Raw genomic sequence first — 21,412 nt, forward strand, 5'->3', positions numbered from 1 at the left:
GAATTCAAAAACAATTTGCACATTTTAAAACTTTACATGCAATTTTTTTTTCAAATATAAGTACCAAATTATATTTAAATATTTAAAGCTTTATTTAAATTTTTCCACCAAAATTAAATTTTGAAATTCCCGCGTAATTTCCCGCTTGAATTAGTTCCGATGCAAATCTCTTGGAGTGCTGAATTTCATATTCAACTAAAGTATTATCGTGAAGCATCTAGAGGTAGGTGATTTGTGATTGGGTAATTGACAATTATAATTTTTAGTTTTGTTCTAAACTCAAACTGCAGAGTATAGCGATATCAAAAGATTTGTATCGGTAGGACAAGTGACACTTAGTTTGACTTTGAGCTACCTGCGTGAAACGTCAAGTTATTAGTGGTCTGTGGTTAAGTATAGGTTTTGAAAGATTAGATACCAATGAAAGTGAACCGGTGAATGAAAGTGATAGATTTCATTGATCTCACGAGAATCGTAAAAAATTGCAAAAATCGCGCAACGTATGTTTATTTAACAGCTTTATAGAAACAAACCATTAATGAAAAGATCTAGACCACAAATATACATTGATAAACTAAGAGAACCAAATACATAACAAGAAACTCGAAATAAAATAAATCAGAGTATCCAAGAAATAAAACAACAAAATAAGAACACTACAGATATTGAAACAAAATGGAAGAATATAAAGAACACAATAGAGACTTTAGGACGGAAAACATTAACATTTACAAAAGTTGCAAAACAAGAATGGATGACACAAGAAATTCTCGAAAAGATAGACGAAAGAAATTGAGGAATATGAGGCAAGGTATGACACTTTCAACACCCATAAGAAGGTTAAAGAAATGATTTCAAGAAATCGTAACAAACCAATCGAGATATTAACAAATGCAGATGGTACCACTATAACTGAAACGCAAGACAAATTACGTAGATGGAAAGAATATATTGAACACCTATTTTATGACCAAAAAGTAGAACAATTAGAAGTTGACGGAGAAATCACGAGACCAGAAATAATGAAAGAGGAAGTTATTTATGCCATAAAACACACAAAAGGTAGAAAAGCTCCAGGACCCGATAATATACCAATTGAACTATTGAAGATAATTGATGAAGATAATATTGATGTCTTGGTAGACCGTTTTAACTGCATATACAAGACGGGACACATACTCAAAGAATGGCTTCTCTCAACTTTTGTAACGATTCCAAAAATCACAAATGCTAAAGATTGCAATGACTATCGGACAATTGCATTAATGAGCCACATATTGAAAACCTTCCTTAAAATCATACATAACAGAATCCACATGAAATTAGAACAATAAATAAGTGATTCACAGATGGGTTTTAGAAAGGGTCTAGGAACTAGAGAAGCATTATTCCGAGTCAATGTTCTGACACAACGATGTCTGGATATGAATCAGGACATATATGCTTGCTTTATAGATTTTAAAAAAGCTTTTTACAGTGTTCAACATGAAAAGCTTTTCATAAAAGCTTCTGAAAAGTATTCTGAAGACCAAAAACATAGATAGTAGAGATCTACAAATTATATCGAATCTGTATCAAAATCAGAAAGAAAGAATAAGAGTCGAAGGAGAACTAACAGAGGAAGTAAGTATACTTAGAGGAGTTTGACAAGGGTGCATACTTTCACTCTTATTCAACGTCTACAGTGAAGTGATATTTCAAGAAGCTTTATTGGATATTGTGAAAGGTATTTTGGTCAACGGAAATAGCATTAATAATATTAGATATTCGGACGATACGGTCATATTTGCAAGTGACATGGAAGATCTACAGTAATAATACAACATGTATACAACGCATGTGAAAGGTACGGACTGCAAATGAATCTCAAGAAAACGAAATCAATGATATTCTCAAAAAAAAAAATACAAAATGTAGATAACCTGATCATTAATAATACAACGATCGAAAGAGTAACAACATATAAATATTTATTAACGTGGCTAACCAAAGATGGAGATCAAACAAAAGAAATCAGATCTAGAATAGAAATGGCAAGAAACACGTTCATAAAATTGAAGAACTTACTTTGCAACCGCAACCTTAATCTAGTGATCCGCACAAGAATGCTACGTTGTTACGTTGTTTCTAATTTACTATACGGCATGGAAGCGTGGACAATGAAACAGTCTGAAATCAAAAAATTAAACTCCTTCGAAATATGGTGCTACAGGAGAATCCACAGAATATCGTGGACTGAAAAAGTATCTAATATAGAGGGGTTACAAAGAATGAAGAAAGAATGTGAAGTCATAAAAACTGTTAAAATTAGAAAGATTCAATACCAAAATATCCTGGCTAAGAAATTTGAGAGAGTTGTTCGGTTGCAGCACGAATTATTCAGAAGCGCGGCCAATAAAATTAAAATAGCGATGATGATTTCCAACCTCCGATAGAAGAAGGAACCTGAAGAAGAAGAAACTAACATTATTTTATGTAAAATGCAAACAATGGATATGGATAGGAATGCCGCACTCTTTACGTTTAAAACGCATTTTGATTTTTGTTGATAGGGCACTCTTATCAAAAGATATCGAATTTTTACCGTCTAGTTGATACAAATTTTATTTAAAAAATTAATTTCGCGCGTAGCTGACATTCAAAATTGTCGGTCGCTTCAAGCGTTGTTTATGAGAGAACGGTTTATTCTACAGAAAAAGTGCTAATAAACATTTCTGTTCAAAATTATTTTAACTACATTTCTTGTGTAAAACATTTTTTTCTACGGCGTATATATTCTTAGTAAATCGATGTTTTAAGTTCCCCCCTCTACCAACAGGAATTTTAGGGGGAAGCCAGGGGATAGAAATGGGAACCTTTTTTGCACCTTTTTGGGGTCTCAAAATTGACATTCTAAGCAAAAATTAAGCTTGTTCGTCTCGTTTTTAGAGGTCAAATCTCTGATGACTGGACTAAGATATTTTTAATTAAAGATACAGATATTAGTTTATATTGAATCTAAAATAAGGGTTTTTTTTGGTTAAAATTAGATATTTTACTGACCTAAACCAGAAATGATTGCATCAATTGGAGTTGGAAAAGTAATGCAGCCAAGTGCAAAATATTCTTCTCCTTGTTTTATCACGCAGTAATGATCTATATCAAACTCAATGTCTTCCCACAACATCACACCATCTACAATTTTAAAATCGCTTCCAAGATTTATTCTTGTTTCAACATCAGTACAAATTGTGTTGTCCGGAACGTGAATTATACTATAAACACTATATTTAGTAAAACTGTCGTTATATGAACTAACACACTTTTTACTGGTCATATTCATAGTTTCACCTTCCGCACAACATTTCCGCACACATACAACAATATCACAAATACATCCCTTAACCGAAGGTCCAATAGTAAAATAATGTTGAGGGGTGTAAGTTATTCCATCTTTAATTATATTGTCACCGTCCCGACTTCCGTCTGTTATATCCACAAAGTTTTTACATTGTTCACTAAAGACCATATTAGTTTGCACCAATAAAGTCACTAATATCACAACCGAATACATTCTCAAGGCAGAAGGAACCCGACGTTAATCAAACTGAGTCAAACATTGTCAATAACTTACTAGATAATTCCGGCGTACACCTTTAAGATAAGGATAGACATATCTCAGATAAAAAGATTTATAAAAACGAGGCACTTATCTTACTTATGTTGATTCACCTACTTCGAAACAGAATGGGTTTGCAAACCTTTTTAACAGCACTGAATTTGAAAATAAAGTTAAAACAAATATGTGATGTCATTTCCAAGGAAATATGTACGATTCTACCTCATATGTTTAGAAAACAATGTTGGTTGTGCTTGGAATTGAGATTTTTCAACAAAACTGTTGATTGCAAAGTGAAAAATAAACGTAAAACGGAAACAAATCAATTATACGCAATTGATTCTACAGCTAATCCATGAGTTTCATGTTAATAAACAAAATAAATCTACACTTAATATACAGGTACCGTAAATAAGTTGAAAACTTAGAAAAAACTTATACACTGTGTCCCAAAGGTAACGTATAAAATTCAGAATGTTGTTACTCATTGAGTTAAAAAAAAAACACAAAAAACAGATCGATTTAATTTTAGTTTCCAAATTGTAAATTTTTTTTGCTATATTTGTCGAATTAAATAGTTTAGGCGCGCCGGAGACCGGGGGAGGGGGGTTATACTTGGAAAAGCCCCATCACCGAACGCCTATTTTGCAATTGTTTTTCACTAAATTTGTTATAACTCCGGTTCTTATAATCGGATTAAAGTTAACCAAACGCCATTTTGTTAATTTTTTCAAAACGCACAATTTTAATTTGGGTAAAATTAAATATCTCTAGTTTAGGAGATACAATCGTTTAAACAATTAAATTGTTAATAACAAATTATCTGACGGGTTTTCCTAAAAAACATCGAATCTAAGCATGAAAAGACATAAACAATCGTCAAGGTGCCGAAAGGACATAAGAGCGCATACTCAACCTCCCATGTACCTAGAGAAAAATGTTCTACAATTAATTTATCGAACCACATTGTAAACATAGAGGTGGACGTACGTGTCCGGAAAGGGTTCCAAAGTAACTTTAGGTGTTTAAGTTATATGTAACTTAGATTTAACTTTAGCAGACTTTAAATTAGATAACAAACAGTACTGAGAAGAGCCTCTGAAGGTTCGATATGGGCGATGGTTCTTATCGAGGTACAAGAAAATGGATTCAGATGATTCCATGACAAATGAAGGGAAGAGGAAAGCTACTATAATAAATGAGTCAGAAGCTTATATAGGTATTTAAAAGAACGAAGAAGACACCAGGACCACAATAAAAGAAGAGAATGAAAACAATAAATCCTATTAAAATTATAAAACAACTAACGAATGGCCTAAAGGAAATAAAGAAGAACTTCATTAACAGGGGGTGAAGATATGGACAATATATTCCAGGAGATCAGACAAATTAAAGAAGAACAAACAGAATATAAAAAAGAAATAAAAAATCTGAAGAAATTCGATGAACAAGCTATGAACTAAATGACAAAGAAAGTATTGGCAATGTATAAAAATAATATACTAAAAGAATGGAAAATATAATTTTTAAATACCAGGCGAGTTTTAGACAAGGAAGAAGTACAACAAAACAGATTACAAAAATCCGTATCCGTAATCTGTACCTTCTAAGAATTGAAAGGCAAAACAGACGTTGATACAGATGTTATTAGAGACATGGGGAATCTAAAATTTGCATTCCACAACATATCACCTCAACTAATCAAAAATCCTTAGCGAATTTCATTTCTAGTACTCGTACAGAGTAAATCGGAATAAAAAGGAAAAGTCAGTTAAGGTTTGATTTCACGTATATTGCGTCTGTGTATCCGCTTATACATATTTCGTCCTAATAGCCCTCTTCAGAACGGCTTTCACAGTTGCTCTGAACGTACTAGAGTACTAGAAACCAATTCGCTAAGGATTTTTGCTTAGTTGAGGAGATATGTTGTGGAATGCAAATTTTAGATTCCCCATGTCTCTAATAACATCTTTATTAACGTCTGTTTTGCCTTGCAATTCTTAGAAGGCACAGATTAAAGCAAAAATCTGAATTTGGTTTCGAAAATTAGTTTAAGGATTTTATATCAGATGTCGCTATTTGCGTCCATTCGAAGCCATGTTAGAGTTACTTCCTAAGACAGAATAGATTTATTTTCACGTTCAGAGCGACTGTGAAAGCCGTTCTGAAGAGGCCTATTAGGCCGAAATACGTATAAGCGGATACACAGACGCACTATACGTGAAATCAAATCTTAACTGTCTTTTCCTTTTTAAAACAGATTACCTTGCTGAAAGAGATATTAGAGGAAAGCTATCAATACCAAAAACTCACCATGATATTATTTATAGATTTTGATACTGAACTAAACAAGCATTTGATAAAGTTAAAAGAAAGAAAAGTGAATAAATCACTTGAAGAACTAAAAATTAGCAGAAAAATTATTAGAATGATACAACTTATTGTTCTTTTTCTAGTTCTGTGCCTTACTCTTCATCGCCACTCATTTATGTACATCGGTTCGTCTTTATCTAAACCTTTCCCTCTCAAATCTTCTGCCACACAGTTCTTCCATCTTCTCCGCGGTTTTCCTCTACCTCTCCTTCCATCAACTTATAACAGCTCTATCCTTCGTCCCACATATTTTTCATTTCTACATATGACATGACCAAACCATTGCAGTCTTTGTTCTTAAATATTTTTTGAGACTAGTCTTTCCCTAATCAAGTCGTTCCTTATCCTGTCCCTTCTAGTCTTACCCAACATCTACCATAGCATTTTTATTGTAGCTAAAAAAGTAAAGTTCGTGTAACCTTTTGGCTAAGGTCTAGTGTTAGGGTTTTCAGATCGCGCAAGCGCCCCTAACATGACCTAACGACTACTTTCGTAGCCGGGACCGACGGCTTTACGTGCCCTCCGAAGCACGGTGGCAGCTCAGTTAAATTAGAAATTTTAAATTTTTGTCGGTGCCGGGATGACGTTTAATGGGGATAACGTTTATTGTAGCTACCTCCATCTTCTTTTTCTGAATCTTCTTTACAGGCCACACTTTACCGCCGTAAACCAACGCAGGTCTAATTACACTCTTATATATCTTTCCTCTCAGTGCTTCCCTGATTTTTCGATCAAAAAGTACTGCGCTCATTCGCTTCCAGTTAAGCCAACAAGGCTGTATCCTGTGTGCAATTTCTCGGTCTAGTGTCCAATTTTCCGTTATAAAGGAACCAAAGTATTTAAATTATCCTACTCTTCCTAGTTTTTCTCCAAGCAATTGCCTCTGCCAATTCTCCAGGACCTTCTTTCGAATATGTATCGACAAGTTTATGTTACATAAAACTGGTTTCCAGGTCATAAAAGCCTTACGTGATATTTTGATTCAGGTTATTATCACATCAGAGTCACAATTTACATTTAACCAGCTGCCGAGATATTTAAAATGATTTACGCGTTCTATTTTCTCTCCATTAAGCGAAAGCAAACCTTTTTCTATAATAATCTCTTTAACCGCCATCCACTTTGTGTTTGAAAAGGTAATTTTAAAGACAAAGGGATGGCAAAAGATCTCTTCGATAATTTTCTTCACTGACTAGATATACTAATGTTTGTAGATCTTGTAAATTTTCTGCAGGAACGACTGTATCGTCAGTGTATCTAATGTTGATTACTTCTCTGCCTAGACATACGCCCTTTTGCCTATCATCCAAAGCATCTCTAAAGATTTCTGCAGAGTACAGATTAAAAAGACTGGGTGACAAAATACAACCCTGTTGTCCTCCACGTTTAATGGGTAGTTTTTGAGTACGACTCCAATTTGGATAGAGGCTGCTTGATTGTAATATAAGTGTTTTTTAGGAATATTATTGAACTACAGCAATACTTTTTATTGGAATTAAATATACTATTCTGAACTTTAAACCCAACGACATTAATCTCAGATGAAATCTCCCAAAAAAATAATTTTCAGAAATCTTAAACTGCCAAGATTACCATAATCAGAACCAGCAGTTCTATGAGTTTGATAATTACCAATAGGAAAACCCAAAAAAACATTGGTCTGTAGTACACAGATATTTAAAATAATGAATGAAAACCTGGCTGAATTGTCAGACACCATTAATATCTTTGGTGCCCCTTGAAGTGACTTCAATTTAGTCTGATACTATTTAAAACATAATTTTTATTATGTGGGTACCTGACCATTAAAAGCATCGAAGAAAATTGCCAACTTTCCAACTTGGACCATCATGCCTTTGAGATTACGATCTCCATAACTTAATAATGACTGTTAACGCTCTCTTACGTATCACCTGGATAAAAAATCACAATTACAAATTATGCAATATATTCCTTTATTAGTTTATTAGATGCTTGAGAAATCTACATATTTTACTGACTAATCAGGGATCAGTGTGACAAACACAATAGCATACCTTCAAATTGCAGGACAGTAAAATAAATTTTTAAGAAATATCAAAGGAAAAAAGCATTGTCCAAGAATATACAGATTCCATTTAAGTCTGGCGAAATTATAAATATTTTCAATAATTTAATCATCAATTCAGAACACATTTCGTTGAGAAATGTAATTGACTTTTGAAACAAATATTCGGAACAAAATCAACAAGTACAGATGTAATTTACATTTAAAAATTCTTGTATAAACGAAAAATTCTGTAAATAAATTAAACGATTTTTTCGAGGCCTGTTCTTTGTATTTCTAACGATAAAATAAAACAAATATGTTCTTTGATTTTAAAATCTGTTTTATAATGAACTTACAAACATCGGGGTCAAATAAAGTAGCTTCTATTAGTAAAACTGTTGAGCCCTTCTGTTATTCAGAGTTTGATAAACCGTGGCAGAGAGATGGATAAGTACAGAAACCGCTTCGAGAAAGACAAAACGTAGTAAGAGAAAATTAATTCAAAATAAACATCGACTTTTACTTCTTTTATCATTACTTACATACTATATTATTAACTACAGGTTTCCGACCAAAATATTAAAAATAGAATAAAAAAAAAAGCTGAGAAAAGCATTTTATTAAGGTAGATATACCTTTTAAAGATTTTTTGGAAGAAGATCAATCGGCAGCTGTCAAATTAAATTCTAAGAATATTTCGAGTTACATATTTTGTAATGTCTAAAGATATAGTGGTGAATCCATAACGTTTGGGGCTGGTTGAGCCTTAAAAGAAAAACCTACCTTACAATAATCCGGGGTATTTTAAATGCTCAATATTAAATTGATAATATGCTAGAAGAAACTGTTGTGGGTGTAACTTTTAGTGTGGGTCTAAATTTCATGGGATTCAAAAAAATGTGCAACCACACACTGTATCTATTACCATAAATGTTCTATAATAGCAAGGAGGCGGTCATCTATTACATGTACTGCTTCAGTATACTGTCTGTTGAGAAGCTTTTTCGTAATGTCCGCTCAACGCTGTGGAGATCTGCCTCATTGGCGTTGAATCTTAGTCCTTCCTTGAACCACAAACTGCTCCATTTTGTGATTTCGATGGATATATCCAAAGAACCTTAAAATTCTAGAGTGAATAGTACTAGGGAGATACTTCTTCTTCTTCATGTACTATGTCCTTTCAGAACGTTGGTTACCATCATAGGTATCTTAATTTTAGTCACTGCCACCCTAGATACTGATTGGGTTTAACTTCATCTAGAATCGAGACATTCGTGCTGCGAGCTGTCCATACGGTTTCGAATTCGAAGCAGTCGTCTTCATAACCACATTTCAAAAGCGTCTATGCGTCGTCTGTCTGATTCTTTGACTGTGCATATCTCACATGTATAGTAAAAACTGAAAAACACCAGAATTGAAACGAGTCTCTTCTTGCTTGTCATAGTAATGTGACAATCACGTCATACCCCGTTTAGTTCAGTCATTGGTACTCTTGTCAGTTGTATGCGTCTTCGAATTTCAGGTTTACCACTGCCTCTGTTGTTAACGAGAGCTACAAAATATATCATAGAGGAGACTACCCCCTCGCACAGATTGGTGAAGATTTGCATTTGTAATAAGCTGTCAGTTACAAATAAAGCATCACTAGTTAAATTAAAAAAAAAAAATTACCAACAAGACGACAGAACAAGAGGACTTGTCTAGCAGAAGATGGGATAACCTAAAAAACAGCAAAAAATAAAGACATACACAATATGCTAATAGATGCATACAAACAAAAGAAGGAAAAAAAAACAATCAATAGGGTTATACACCCGATCAGCAAGGAAATTATACAACGATTGAAAACAAGAGTAAAACTGAATATGCTATCCTGTGGAAAACAGAGATGAAATGTCCTATTAGGTCGCCGAAACATTTTAACGAGTTCTTATGCAGAGCATCAGTAGGTGCTGGAGAATCTAAAAGGTCTATCATTATTTAAGGATTAAAACTAATGTGTAGTGATTTATATTTCTTCTTCTTCTTCTTTTGGCATCATAACCCTGGATGGGTCTTTGCCTGTCTGGCTATGTCCTTCCATTCAGATCTCTCTTGTGCCCTTCTTCTCCATTGTCTTATGTTCATTGTTTTCAGGTCGTCTTCCACGTCATCCAACCATCTCGTTCTGGGCCTTCCTTTTTTTCGCCTTCCTATGGGCTTCCATTGTAACATTTTCTTAGTTGTTTTTGCATCGCTTTGTCTCTGCACATGTCCCAGCCATGACAGTCTTTGACTTTTCACAAATCTTACAATGTCATAACCTTCATTTAACTCAGTGATTTATATTTATTTAATTTTATTTCCCAATTTTGCAACCTAATTATTAGATTTTTATTTTGCTTGGTTTGATTTGAAGATTCCTTGTTGTGGTTGCTGGATTGTGGCATGAGTATTAGTAAAACTAATATGTGTTTTATCCTAATCATAAATAAAACCATAAATTTTTAAAAAATTACTAATTGTCTCAGTTTAAATAATGAGCTATTTATCCTGATGCACACTGATTTTATTGAGTATAAAATATATTTTATAGACTATTAACAACAGTTCTCGTAACACTTAAATGGTTTGTGCATTTATTGACCATTAATAATTATTACAGGGATTTCCAACGCTTAATGTTTGTGTAAAATGGTTCGAATGTAATCATACATACCGCCTAAAAATCCGGTGTACATAACACTATGGTGAAAGTTTATATTTTTTAAATTAATATATGTATATGGTGAATTAATCGTAACAGGACTTTTCATCAACCGCCATGTTTTTCGTACAGACAGATTTGACAATGACGTATAATATACATTATACGACCGAGCATTACGTCATGACCAAAATTCGTCTTGATGAATTTCAAATAAGTCTTTTACCGCACCAATAAAAATAAATTGGACTAATCGGACTAATAAAAATTACAATGAACGGATCTCAAAAAAAAATTATAGCAAAAAAGGCACCACAAACATAGTATAAGTAGAAACAAGGCAATTAAGACAGTAGTTTGTCAAAAAATCTCTTCGACATAGCGATAGAAAAAAGTGTCAAGCCGTGTGGTCAATAATGAGAGATAAAACCATAAATGAGGAAGAATGAACCTACCGAAAAAGATGGAAATCGAAATGCGGAACGGTGAAAACAAAAAACAAAATAGGTATATCGATGGAAGGCAACCCTATATATGTATTTCTAACTATTGGTCGTCTTCAGTACGGTATTTTTCTCATAATTCTTGTTCTTAAAGTACTGGATTTTGTATTAATATACAGAGTATTTAACAAGTTATGGCCATTTTTATTTTGAAATACCTATGAAATCAACACCATGTATATAAAGAAGTAACGCATAAACAACTATTTATTTTATATAATAAAGTAAACAATATATTGTAGTTTTTAAATTAAGTTTAACTAAAATCATTGAAAAAAATTTGTATACAGGGTGAACTGCAAAACAAAATTACGATTTTCTCAATTCTTTTAAATAGATCACCGTATATTTTATTTTTTAGAAATATTGTATTTATGATACTCTTTCATTTTTATATAGCATTTCCTATAACTAAACTGACTACTTTCCGAGATATTTTTAGTTTTCTTCAAATTTCGGAAATACATTCAATTTTTGTAAGTAGAAATAAGTATTGAGTATTGAGTGATAAAATAACAAAATTATTTTTATTCAATAACTAACTAACAAAAAATATAAATCACAACAATATGCAATGAATGTAAGCAATAAATGTGATATTATGAAAATATCATATTTCCTTAGGACATTTTAGGAATCTTGTATTTCATTAATACAAGATTCCTAAAATTCCTACAAGATGATATGTTTTGTATAATAATATAATAAGATTATTTTTATTCAATAAATAACTCAGCTACATGATGAAAAAACTACAAGAAGAATATACCAAGGCTGGCCTAGGTATTAACCTCGCGAAAACAGAGTACCTATCTACAAGTGAAGAAGACATAGAAGATCTACAGATTGATGACAACGTAACAATCAAAGGAAAGGATAAATTCAAATACCTGGGGTTTATAATCACGAAAAAGGCAACAACAGAGGAAGAAATTACACAAAGATTAGGACAAACAAGAACAGCAATCCGACAACTTAACTCAGTATGGTGGGATAGACACCTAAATATGAAGACAAAAACGCAGATTTATAAAACATTAGTGCGAAGTATTATGACATATGGGGCTGAAAATTGGATCATAAACAAGAAAACCAGCAGTAAGATAGTAGCAACAGAGATGGAATGCCTGCGAAGATGCTGCAGAGTAACAAGAATGGATAGGAGAAGTAATGACGAAATAAAGCAAAGAACATCAATAGAAACAGACATACTAACATATATAGAACAAAAAAGACTAAAGTGGTATGGACATGTAAGAAGAACTAGCGACAGCAGATGGATAAAGAAAATAACCGAATGGAGCCCCATAGGAAGGAGGAAAAGAGGACGACCCCGAAAATCCTGGAGGAACGAAGTAGACGACGCCATGAGTAAGAGAGGACTGAACGATGGAGAATGGAACAACAGAGAGAGATGGAAACGGTTGAGCGAGGGAAGGCAGTGAATACTGTAGAATCCCTAAATATATATATATATATATATATATATATATATATATATATATATATATATATATATATATATATATATATATAAATAACTCACACAAAACAGAAAGCAAAACAATGTACAATTGATATAACAATTTTTAGATTGTCATATCAACAGTATTTTAAGCCAGGAATTTTTAATAAAACATTCCTAACTGCCGATTATGACGCGCAGTTATTAATAAGTAAAAGGCCATTTGTGTCAGTTATAAAGTAAAAAAGTAGGCTTTGAAAAAATGACAGTTTTCATATTATTAAAACGTAAACGGTAGGATTTGCAAATGACGGTTTTCATACTATTACATTTTTAATTGGTCTGTGTGGCTTGTCTTTTCTACAAGGTAAACATTTTGAATATTTAGTTTAGACTTGAAGTGATACTTCTTCTTTTTTAAAAATACTCCTTGGTTTGATATGTAGGGCTTCGTTAAATGTAGTATTTTGTTTTTTAACTAAACGTGTAATTAAATTTAAAATATATTCAAACTAATTAGTATTCATTCTAAAATATCCATAATATTTCTCATCGTCATCAATTAATTCTTTGTATAAAGTCCAGTATTCACCTTCTTTTTTCCTTTCTCTTAGCATTGGATGTACTTCAAACCTTCTTTTTACTTCAGCTTTTTTTTCTTCATCGTTAAGTAGAAGACCGATTGCACATCATTTTTGTCGCGAAAAGCGAGATCATATCTTCACCGAACCAAACTGAAACGTTCTATGTATGAAAATGTCCGATTGCTAGACATAGATAAATTACACCTAGATTGGTAACAGGGATAGCCAAGGTCAAATCATGTTCGGATTAGGCGCCCATTCGCTTGGTGGCGCTGCTAGTCTCGTTCCTGCACGGAGTGAGTGTGCTGTGATCAAGTCAAAGTTGAGTTTAGACAAATACGGCGCCATATTTGTATTTGTTTTATTTTTTATAATTTATTTTATAATTTAAAATTTTTTGTATAAATAGTGCAAAATCGTACAATTTTCGACGATTTTTTATTATGGAATCGAACACATTACATGGAATAACAATGTAGAGACGAAGAACTGAACAAAAAAGATGTGTTCCAGATTGCATGGATACTACCAAAGAATATAGACGCTTAAGCGTCTATATTCTTTGATACTACTTTTTTAAGTCCAGGACATTATATGGATATGTTTGATAAATGGGTGAATGCTGTTAAGAGCCCTAATTAGAGAATGCTGCAAAAGAAACTATTTATAACAATTTTCGTGTATGCGCTAGTCATTTTAAAGAGAAAGATATAGTCAATGTTGGAAATAGCGGTATTACGAGAACAGCCGTTCCGAGTTTGTTTTTACCAGGACCAGGTAAGAACTATTATACCACTGACCTATATTCTTATTCACATTATATCTGACCTTTTACTATAAAATTAGTTTATAAATTTAACCTAAAATTATATATTATAAAACCAGTCTTACTTAGCTTAGTATTTGAATTATTTGTAGGTGGTGGTTCAACAACTATCTTAAAAAGCATCACCTTAGAGAGGGTTCGGCATAAATTTCTACAGGTGTGCGCCTTTCAAAGTTGAATTAGATTAGCAGACCATGACTACACTATCATGGAGAGGTCTATGAGCTTGCCTGCTTTAAGTATGAGGAGGGATCTGTCCCTCTCTTGTGAGTGAGATTGGTCTTAGAGTACCATATTATAATACCATGGTTTGCCTCATCTATGTACTTTTAATGTTCCATTTTGTAAAACAACCTATGGTGCTAATAGCCCACTGAATAGATACTTATCTTTGTTAAACAACCTAAATGTAAATGTATTTATTATGTCCCTCAATAAATATATAAATATTAGTAGAAGAGTTACTGGTACCATAGAGTTTGGAAACTTAACTGTGTAAAATACTTCATGTTTTTATTGTAACTAGGTAATACTTTACATATTTTTTTATTTTTGTTATGTTATTTTTCCATCTTTATTGTTTGTGCTGGATTTTAGAATCATAGAACTAACTGTTGGGTTTATAGGTTTTAAAATGTCATTACATCTTTAATATATATATATATATATATATATATATATATATATATATATATATATATATATATCTATATGTATGTGTACATGCATGTGTTTGTGTACATAATATATTTTTATTTCACATTATTTAATTTTATTATCTTAAAATACTGTGTACTTAACCACTAAGTTGTAACACTTAATCGGCTTGTCCCGTATATTAGCCTGCATCCACATAGACAGCGGTAAGGCGTTCAGAGTTATGAATAAATAAATTTGAATGTGTTGACAGGGATCTTTCCTATTCTGTTGATGACAGGGATGGGATGTCTGATCTTAAGATGACATACTGGTGAAAAAATCTGTTGATTGTAATTGTGTTTGTCATTTCAGGCATAAAAACATTATTATCCTCTGTTGTTTGGAGTTTATACTGAGCAAATAAAGTTACTATATCAGGTTTTAGCAAAGCTTACATTCTGGGTGAAAACTTTAAGCATACCTTAGAAATAAATTATTTACCTTATCCATTGTTCTTTTTTTTTGTTCGTTTTTTCTATTTGCTATCATTCGGTTATTCCTCATTCTTGGGTTTTCTTTTTGCAAGAAGCAATATTTTGCTAATCTAATCAAAATCATAATTTTGTTGATAACCAGAATATTTTTCTGGAACTCATATTATGATTCTGATTATAAGAATAAAAGTATTATCATATAAATATATAACATATAGTATGAGTATAAATGTATATAAACTTCTTTCTAGAACTAAATCATTTAATTGTTCTGTTTCCAACTTAGCAGGGTCCTTGAGTTCTCTCTTTCTGTGAGTAAAACGCCAGACTGTAAGAGTTTTCACTGACCACTGATAGTGTGTGTTATTGCATTAGGATGAAAGTACTACAAAAAACTCAGAATGTCTGATGGCTGTCTGTTGCTTATTAGGCTTTAATTTGACAGAATTACAAAAAAAATATTTAAATACTGACAAGTTCCTGTCACAACATTTAGAACACTAAATTATACTACATTCACCCGTCCCTATTTTTGAACAAAATATTGCAACTATTTTGGTTTATTTTTAGCTCCAGCTGATTTACAGATTTACTAGAATGAAAATCTGAATTTTCCAATCTTGGTTCATCATTATCATCAGGTTTTTGAACAGGTAAATTTTCTGTCTCATCTGGTATTTATTTAGTAGTGGAATTCTCTAGTGTGTTATTTGGACCTTCATCATTATCTTGATTCAATAATATAACAATTCAACAGTAAACTTCTTATATAGTGCAGAGCACATGGTAAAGCAGTTTTCCATTAAGTGAATTCTAAATTTTTGGTTTTCTATGCTAGATTCACCAATTTCCATATAACTCATTGTATTTTTCGACTTAACCATTTTCTTCATGATTATATGGTGTTGTTCTACTTGAATATATTCCTTTAGAGTGTAGATAATTAATAAATTCTTGTGAAGTAAAGCTAGTTCTCCTTGTTAGATTTGATATATACCGTCATTCTATATAAACCAAATAGTGATTTAATCTGTAATTGGTTAGAATTACTTTTCTACCAGATAATGTCTGCATTTTTTTAAATACTTCAACTCATTTGCTTTTTTTTCAATTGCATAATGTTTTTATTCAGAATCTGTGAGGGTATGTGTGAAAAAAGCAATTGGTTTTCCAGATTGATTGCTTCGCTTATGTAATCGTAGATTAATTTTTTAAAAGCATGTACTTATCTTTACCTTCTAGGGATTTATCTTTAGATTCATTGCTTTCTAAAAATTCTTGAATGTTATATACTTACTAATGTTTGAATTCTTTGGTGGAAGTTTGACAGTTTGGACCAGCCTCTAGTTTATCTGGTCTAAAGTACTTCCCCATTGTAAATTTATGCGAATAAAATTGTAGTAAAATGTCTTTTGCAGAATTAGGCTTTTATTCACATAAAACTTGATAAGAATGACAAAACAATTATTTAAATACTGACCCGTTCTTGTCACAACATTAAGAAAACTAAATTATACTACACATGGCTTGTATTATTAATATTTCTTGTAACACATATAACATTTCTTGTAACATTTTTATAAATAAAGATTTTATTCTATATTTTATTCTGTAATTTTTTTAACCACTGGCATTTTAATGTAATGGAAAATAAATATAGTCCCAACATAACAAGAAAACCCAAAAAGTATACGAAAAATATTTATTATCGTATAGGATAAGGATTTTTCTTGTTATTTTAGGATTATATCGATTTTCCTTTACTTTAAAATGAGTTCACAATCCTAGGTAATATTACTAAACTTTTGAATTTAGCGCCATGTATATATAGTTATGCGCCCGATCACTAGGTGATGCGCCAATCATTGTTTTATTCCTTAACACGGAAGTTTCAATGCTAGGTGGTAGTGTGCTATGTTGCTAGACTGGAAACGCTACGTGCCGGAAACTACGAGTATACGTGCATGATAATATGCCACGATCTGCCTACATGCTTATGGGCAATTAATCATTATTCTAACCTCAACTTTATTGAAATTATTTATCTTAAATTAGATTTAAAACCATCTGAGAAGAGAAGATATATTGTTCAATCCAGGTATTCTGTCATAAATTCTAATAATTTTTACCTATGATAATACGAGTTCCGATAAGTTGCGCTTTTAAACTTTTAAAGACAATCAACAATTCTTCGTACACCTCTGTGGATTGCGCTGGCACTGTGTAATAGTTACATTTTAATATTGGATTGCCTTAAATTACAAAATGATCTTTTAAGATACATAGAAATAGACTTTTCCGTTCTTTAGTACCTACATTTCTCTGACATACTGATTTCTTTGTGTTAACCGGATGAACTTTACGTTAAATTATTTTTGCACCCAGAAATGACAGAAAAATTCATAACAGAATAAAACATGAAAATATATTTGAGTTTCCCACAATTCCACTAAAATAAACCCGTTAGATTTACAACAATTTTATATTATCTTTTTTTATGTATATTATCAAAGGTAATGAAAGGGAATGTTGTTTAAGTATTAAACCTAAAATAACTTTTCCATTAATTTAATGTAAACAAAAATAAGAATAGTATACATTAATAAATTATGAATAGTTCTCATACTATTAAAATGATTATATTTAAAATGTGTTTACACATATTAATGTCTGTTAATATACGTAGCTTTCGTATTATTAAATTAGTTTTGTAAATTATAGCGTGAAGACAGAATTGATACGGAACGGGATTAATAATTTTATGAATATTTATATTGCAAATGTAACCTTTTTACGAGATTTAACCGAAAATTAGGATTGTTTGTTTCGATTATTGAAGTTTTTAATTTTCTTCTTCTTCTTGACTGGCTTTACAACTCGGAGTGAGTCTTCGCGGCATCCACTATAGCCCTCCATCTTCCATTTTATACGATATTTCGCTTTAATTTCCCAAATTCCCATTGTTGTACGTTAATCCTAGATAAATCGGGTTTAATATCATCCTTCCATTTTTTTCTGGAACGGCCACTGATCCACTGTCTGGTCTTTCAAAAAACACTGTCTTCGCTCTGTCTTCTTCTGATCTTAGTACATGACCTGCCCATCTGATCCGGTTAGCTTTTATATATGTCTGGCGATGTTTTCAGTACCATGGAGAGTCACCAATTCAGCATTACGGTGCCTTCTCCACTCTTCTGTCAATTCATCTCTTTGAGGTCCAAATATCATTCTGAGAACCTTCCTTTAGTAGAAGTAAGCAGCTTACTTATTTCCCGCTGATGTAGAGTCCATGTTTCAATACCATATGTAATAACTGGGCGAATAAATGACTTTTACAGTTTTAATTTAGATTTTCGTTTTAGTAGCTTAAATCTTAATAATGATGATAGAGAGTATAATGCTTTATTCAACGCAGCTATCCTCGCTGAGAACTCTTCTTCTGGTTGTTATCTCTGATTAAAGTGTACCCAGGTATTTAGACTCTTACTACTTCGAAGTTGTGGTCATTAACAGTTATGTCCTGCCTAACTCTTGGTCTTGGATTTTTTTACAAGTTCCAAAATCTAAGTTTTTTATCCATCATACGAAATGTGACAGGGAAACAACTAAAAAGTCACAAACAAAAAATCGTGGATGACAAACGAGATTTTAAATATAATGGAGAAGAGGCGAAATTTCAAAGATTAGGACACGACATTATACAAAAGAATAGATAAAGAGATCAGCAATGCAATCAGAATAGCTAAGGATACACGACTAAGAGAACAATGTACAGAAATACAGCTAAAACACAATTCGTTTAATATGCACAAAAAAGATAAAGAAGCTACAGGCTTATATAAGCCTAGAAGAGTGGGATGTTTAAGAGATAACCAATGCAAACCACTATTAAGTGTGAAAGAGAAATTAGACACTTGAAAGAAATATATGTAAGTAACTTTTGCAGAAAGAAATAATACCATTGAAGATACGGAATACTCACCAGGACCCCCAATTAACATCGAAAACTTATATCAGCTATTAAAAAAGCTAACGATGGTAAAGCTGTAGAGCCAGACAAGTTTTGGGCAGAATATGCAAGAAAAATTATATATGTAACTGGAAGAATCACCAGGAATACGAGAATATACAGATAATTACATCAAAGGAGCGGACAAAGCATTATACAAAATTATTGCAGGAGAATAGACCGGACTATATCTACAAGACCCTGTGACAACAATAACAGACGAAGCCGAAATCACAGAGGAAGATATAAATAACTAAAGCACTAAAGAAAACCAAAACTAACAAAGCACCAGGACCAGGCAACATAAAAATGGAACTGCTGAAATATATAAGTGCTAGGATCGTATCATTTACACGAGGATTTACACATTTTATTTAATAAAATCGAAGCAGGAGATAAGATTCCAGATTTCAAAAAAGGTGACAAAAGGTCGCCAAACAACTATAGATGGATCAGCGTAATGCCTTTAATAACAAGAATCTTTTCCACAGTAATAAAAGAAAAAATAGAATAACACATGAAGCATTATGGCGAAGAACAAGCCGGATTACAAAAAGCCAGATCATGTCTTATAATATCTTTCATCATGAGACAAGTGATAGAAAAGAACAAAGAGAAAAATATTGAAACACATAAACTATTTGGAGAAAGCCTATGCTAGCGTACCCAGAAAACAACTACGGGAAGCAATGGGGAAAATGCACGTTAGAGAGAAATGGATAAATATAACACAAAGACAATATAAAAACAGAGTTGAAAATAAAATTAGGCAATAAAATAACAAAAACAATCACTGCAACAAAAGGTCTCAAACAGGGATGTGATATGTAACCTACACTTTTTAACATATATATATATATATATATATATATATATATATATATATATAGGTCAGGCTTTAAAGAGATTGTGTAGAAAATGCAGAACAATGGGAATATCAGTACAAGAATATATTTCATTTACTACTGTTTGCACATGACTAAGTCATTTTTGTATAAGACAGGGAGGATATGGAATATATGATAAGAAAATTAAAGGAAAAATATGAGCTTTGGGGACTCAAGATAAATATGTGTAAGACCGAATACCTATGTATTGGATCCGAGTTTGCAGATTTGAACTTAAGTTTGGAAAAAAAGACTATTAAGAGTTATAAGACTTTTAAGTATTTAGGGTCAATAATTATAAGCCGAGATGGTACTTGTATGAAAGATATGGAAATGAAAATAGCACAGGTAAAACAAGCCACGAAAGCACTCCGTAGAGTGATATGGAACCTAGAGTGATATCTAACCAAAGAAAATAAAAAAGGATTAGTACGCTATATGGAGCGAAAGTATGGTCAATGACAACATCAATACGAAATAAAATAAGAACAGTTAAACTGGACTGTATGAGCAGATACAAATCAGCAGAGTGGATAAGATAAGAAAAGGAGAAATATGGAACAGAATGGAAGTAAAATGCTCAATTACAAAAAAGTTAGTAAACAGAGCCCTGCAGTGGTACGGGCATATACAAAGAATGTCAGAGCACAGGTGGCAGAAAAGAACAATGCATTGTGATCCGCCAGGAAAAAGACGGAAAGGAAGACCTACTACAATGATAGAAAACATAGATAGAAAATGCTACGTAGAAAAACCTCAGAGAAGGTGACTGGAAAAATAAAATGCTGTAGATAACGAAAACGGCAAACTGATAATGGAAAAAAGCTGAAGAAGAAGAAGAAGAGGAAAAATCCTCCAAAGCTGGTTACAGTCGGCCTTCCTAACTGTAGCAAAAAAATTAAATGCAAATACATGCGAAGACTACAGAACAATAAGCCTAATGAGTCAATTACTAAAAACGTTTTTAAAAATGATACTTCTTCTTTTTCACGAGCCATATGAGAATTATTCGACGTTGGCGATCCCCATTGAGAAGGTTTCTCGATATTCTGCCACATGGAATAATATAAAAGTGATACACAGCAGAATATACAAAAAATTAGAAAGAACAAGTTTCATAAACACAATTTGGATTACGTGATGCCGTAGACCCTCGATAGGCTCTATTCGCTGTACAAGTGCTTTTGTAGAGGTGCAGAGATGTCAACTATGACATATATATATATTTGTTTTATCGACTACAAAACGGTATATAATGGAGTAAAACATTATAATCTTATAACCATTTAAATGAGCGGCTTATGTGATAGAGACTTAAG

The 21,412-nt window shown here is 32.2% G+C and overlaps 1 protein-coding gene across 14 annotated transcripts in view; it reads right to left on the bottom strand.

The window, feature by feature from the left end:
• Positions 1-21,412, bottom strand: part of LOC140447973 (G-protein coupled receptor Mth2-like) — a 347,198-nt gene that overhangs the window by 160,542 nt on the left and 165,244 nt on the right. The window contains exon 1 of one of the 14 annotated variants that reach the window (XM_072540958.1): positions 3,043-3,697. The exons of the other annotated variants lie outside the window; for them this stretch is intronic. Within the exon in view, the coding sequence (XP_072397059.1) occupies positions 3,043-3,553 (511 nt within the window). The 5' untranslated portion in view covers positions 3,554-3,697. Of the gene's footprint in view, positions 1-3,042; positions 3,698-21,412 lie in introns of those variants that run through there. 14 annotated transcript variants of the gene reach the window in all.

The sequence above is a fragment of the Diabrotica undecimpunctata genome, chromosome 8 (assembly GCF_040954645.1).
Source record: "Diabrotica undecimpunctata isolate CICGRU chromosome 8, icDiaUnde3, whole genome shotgun sequence".
Lineage (NCBI taxonomy): Eukaryota > Metazoa > Arthropoda > Insecta > Coleoptera > Chrysomelidae > Diabrotica > Diabrotica undecimpunctata.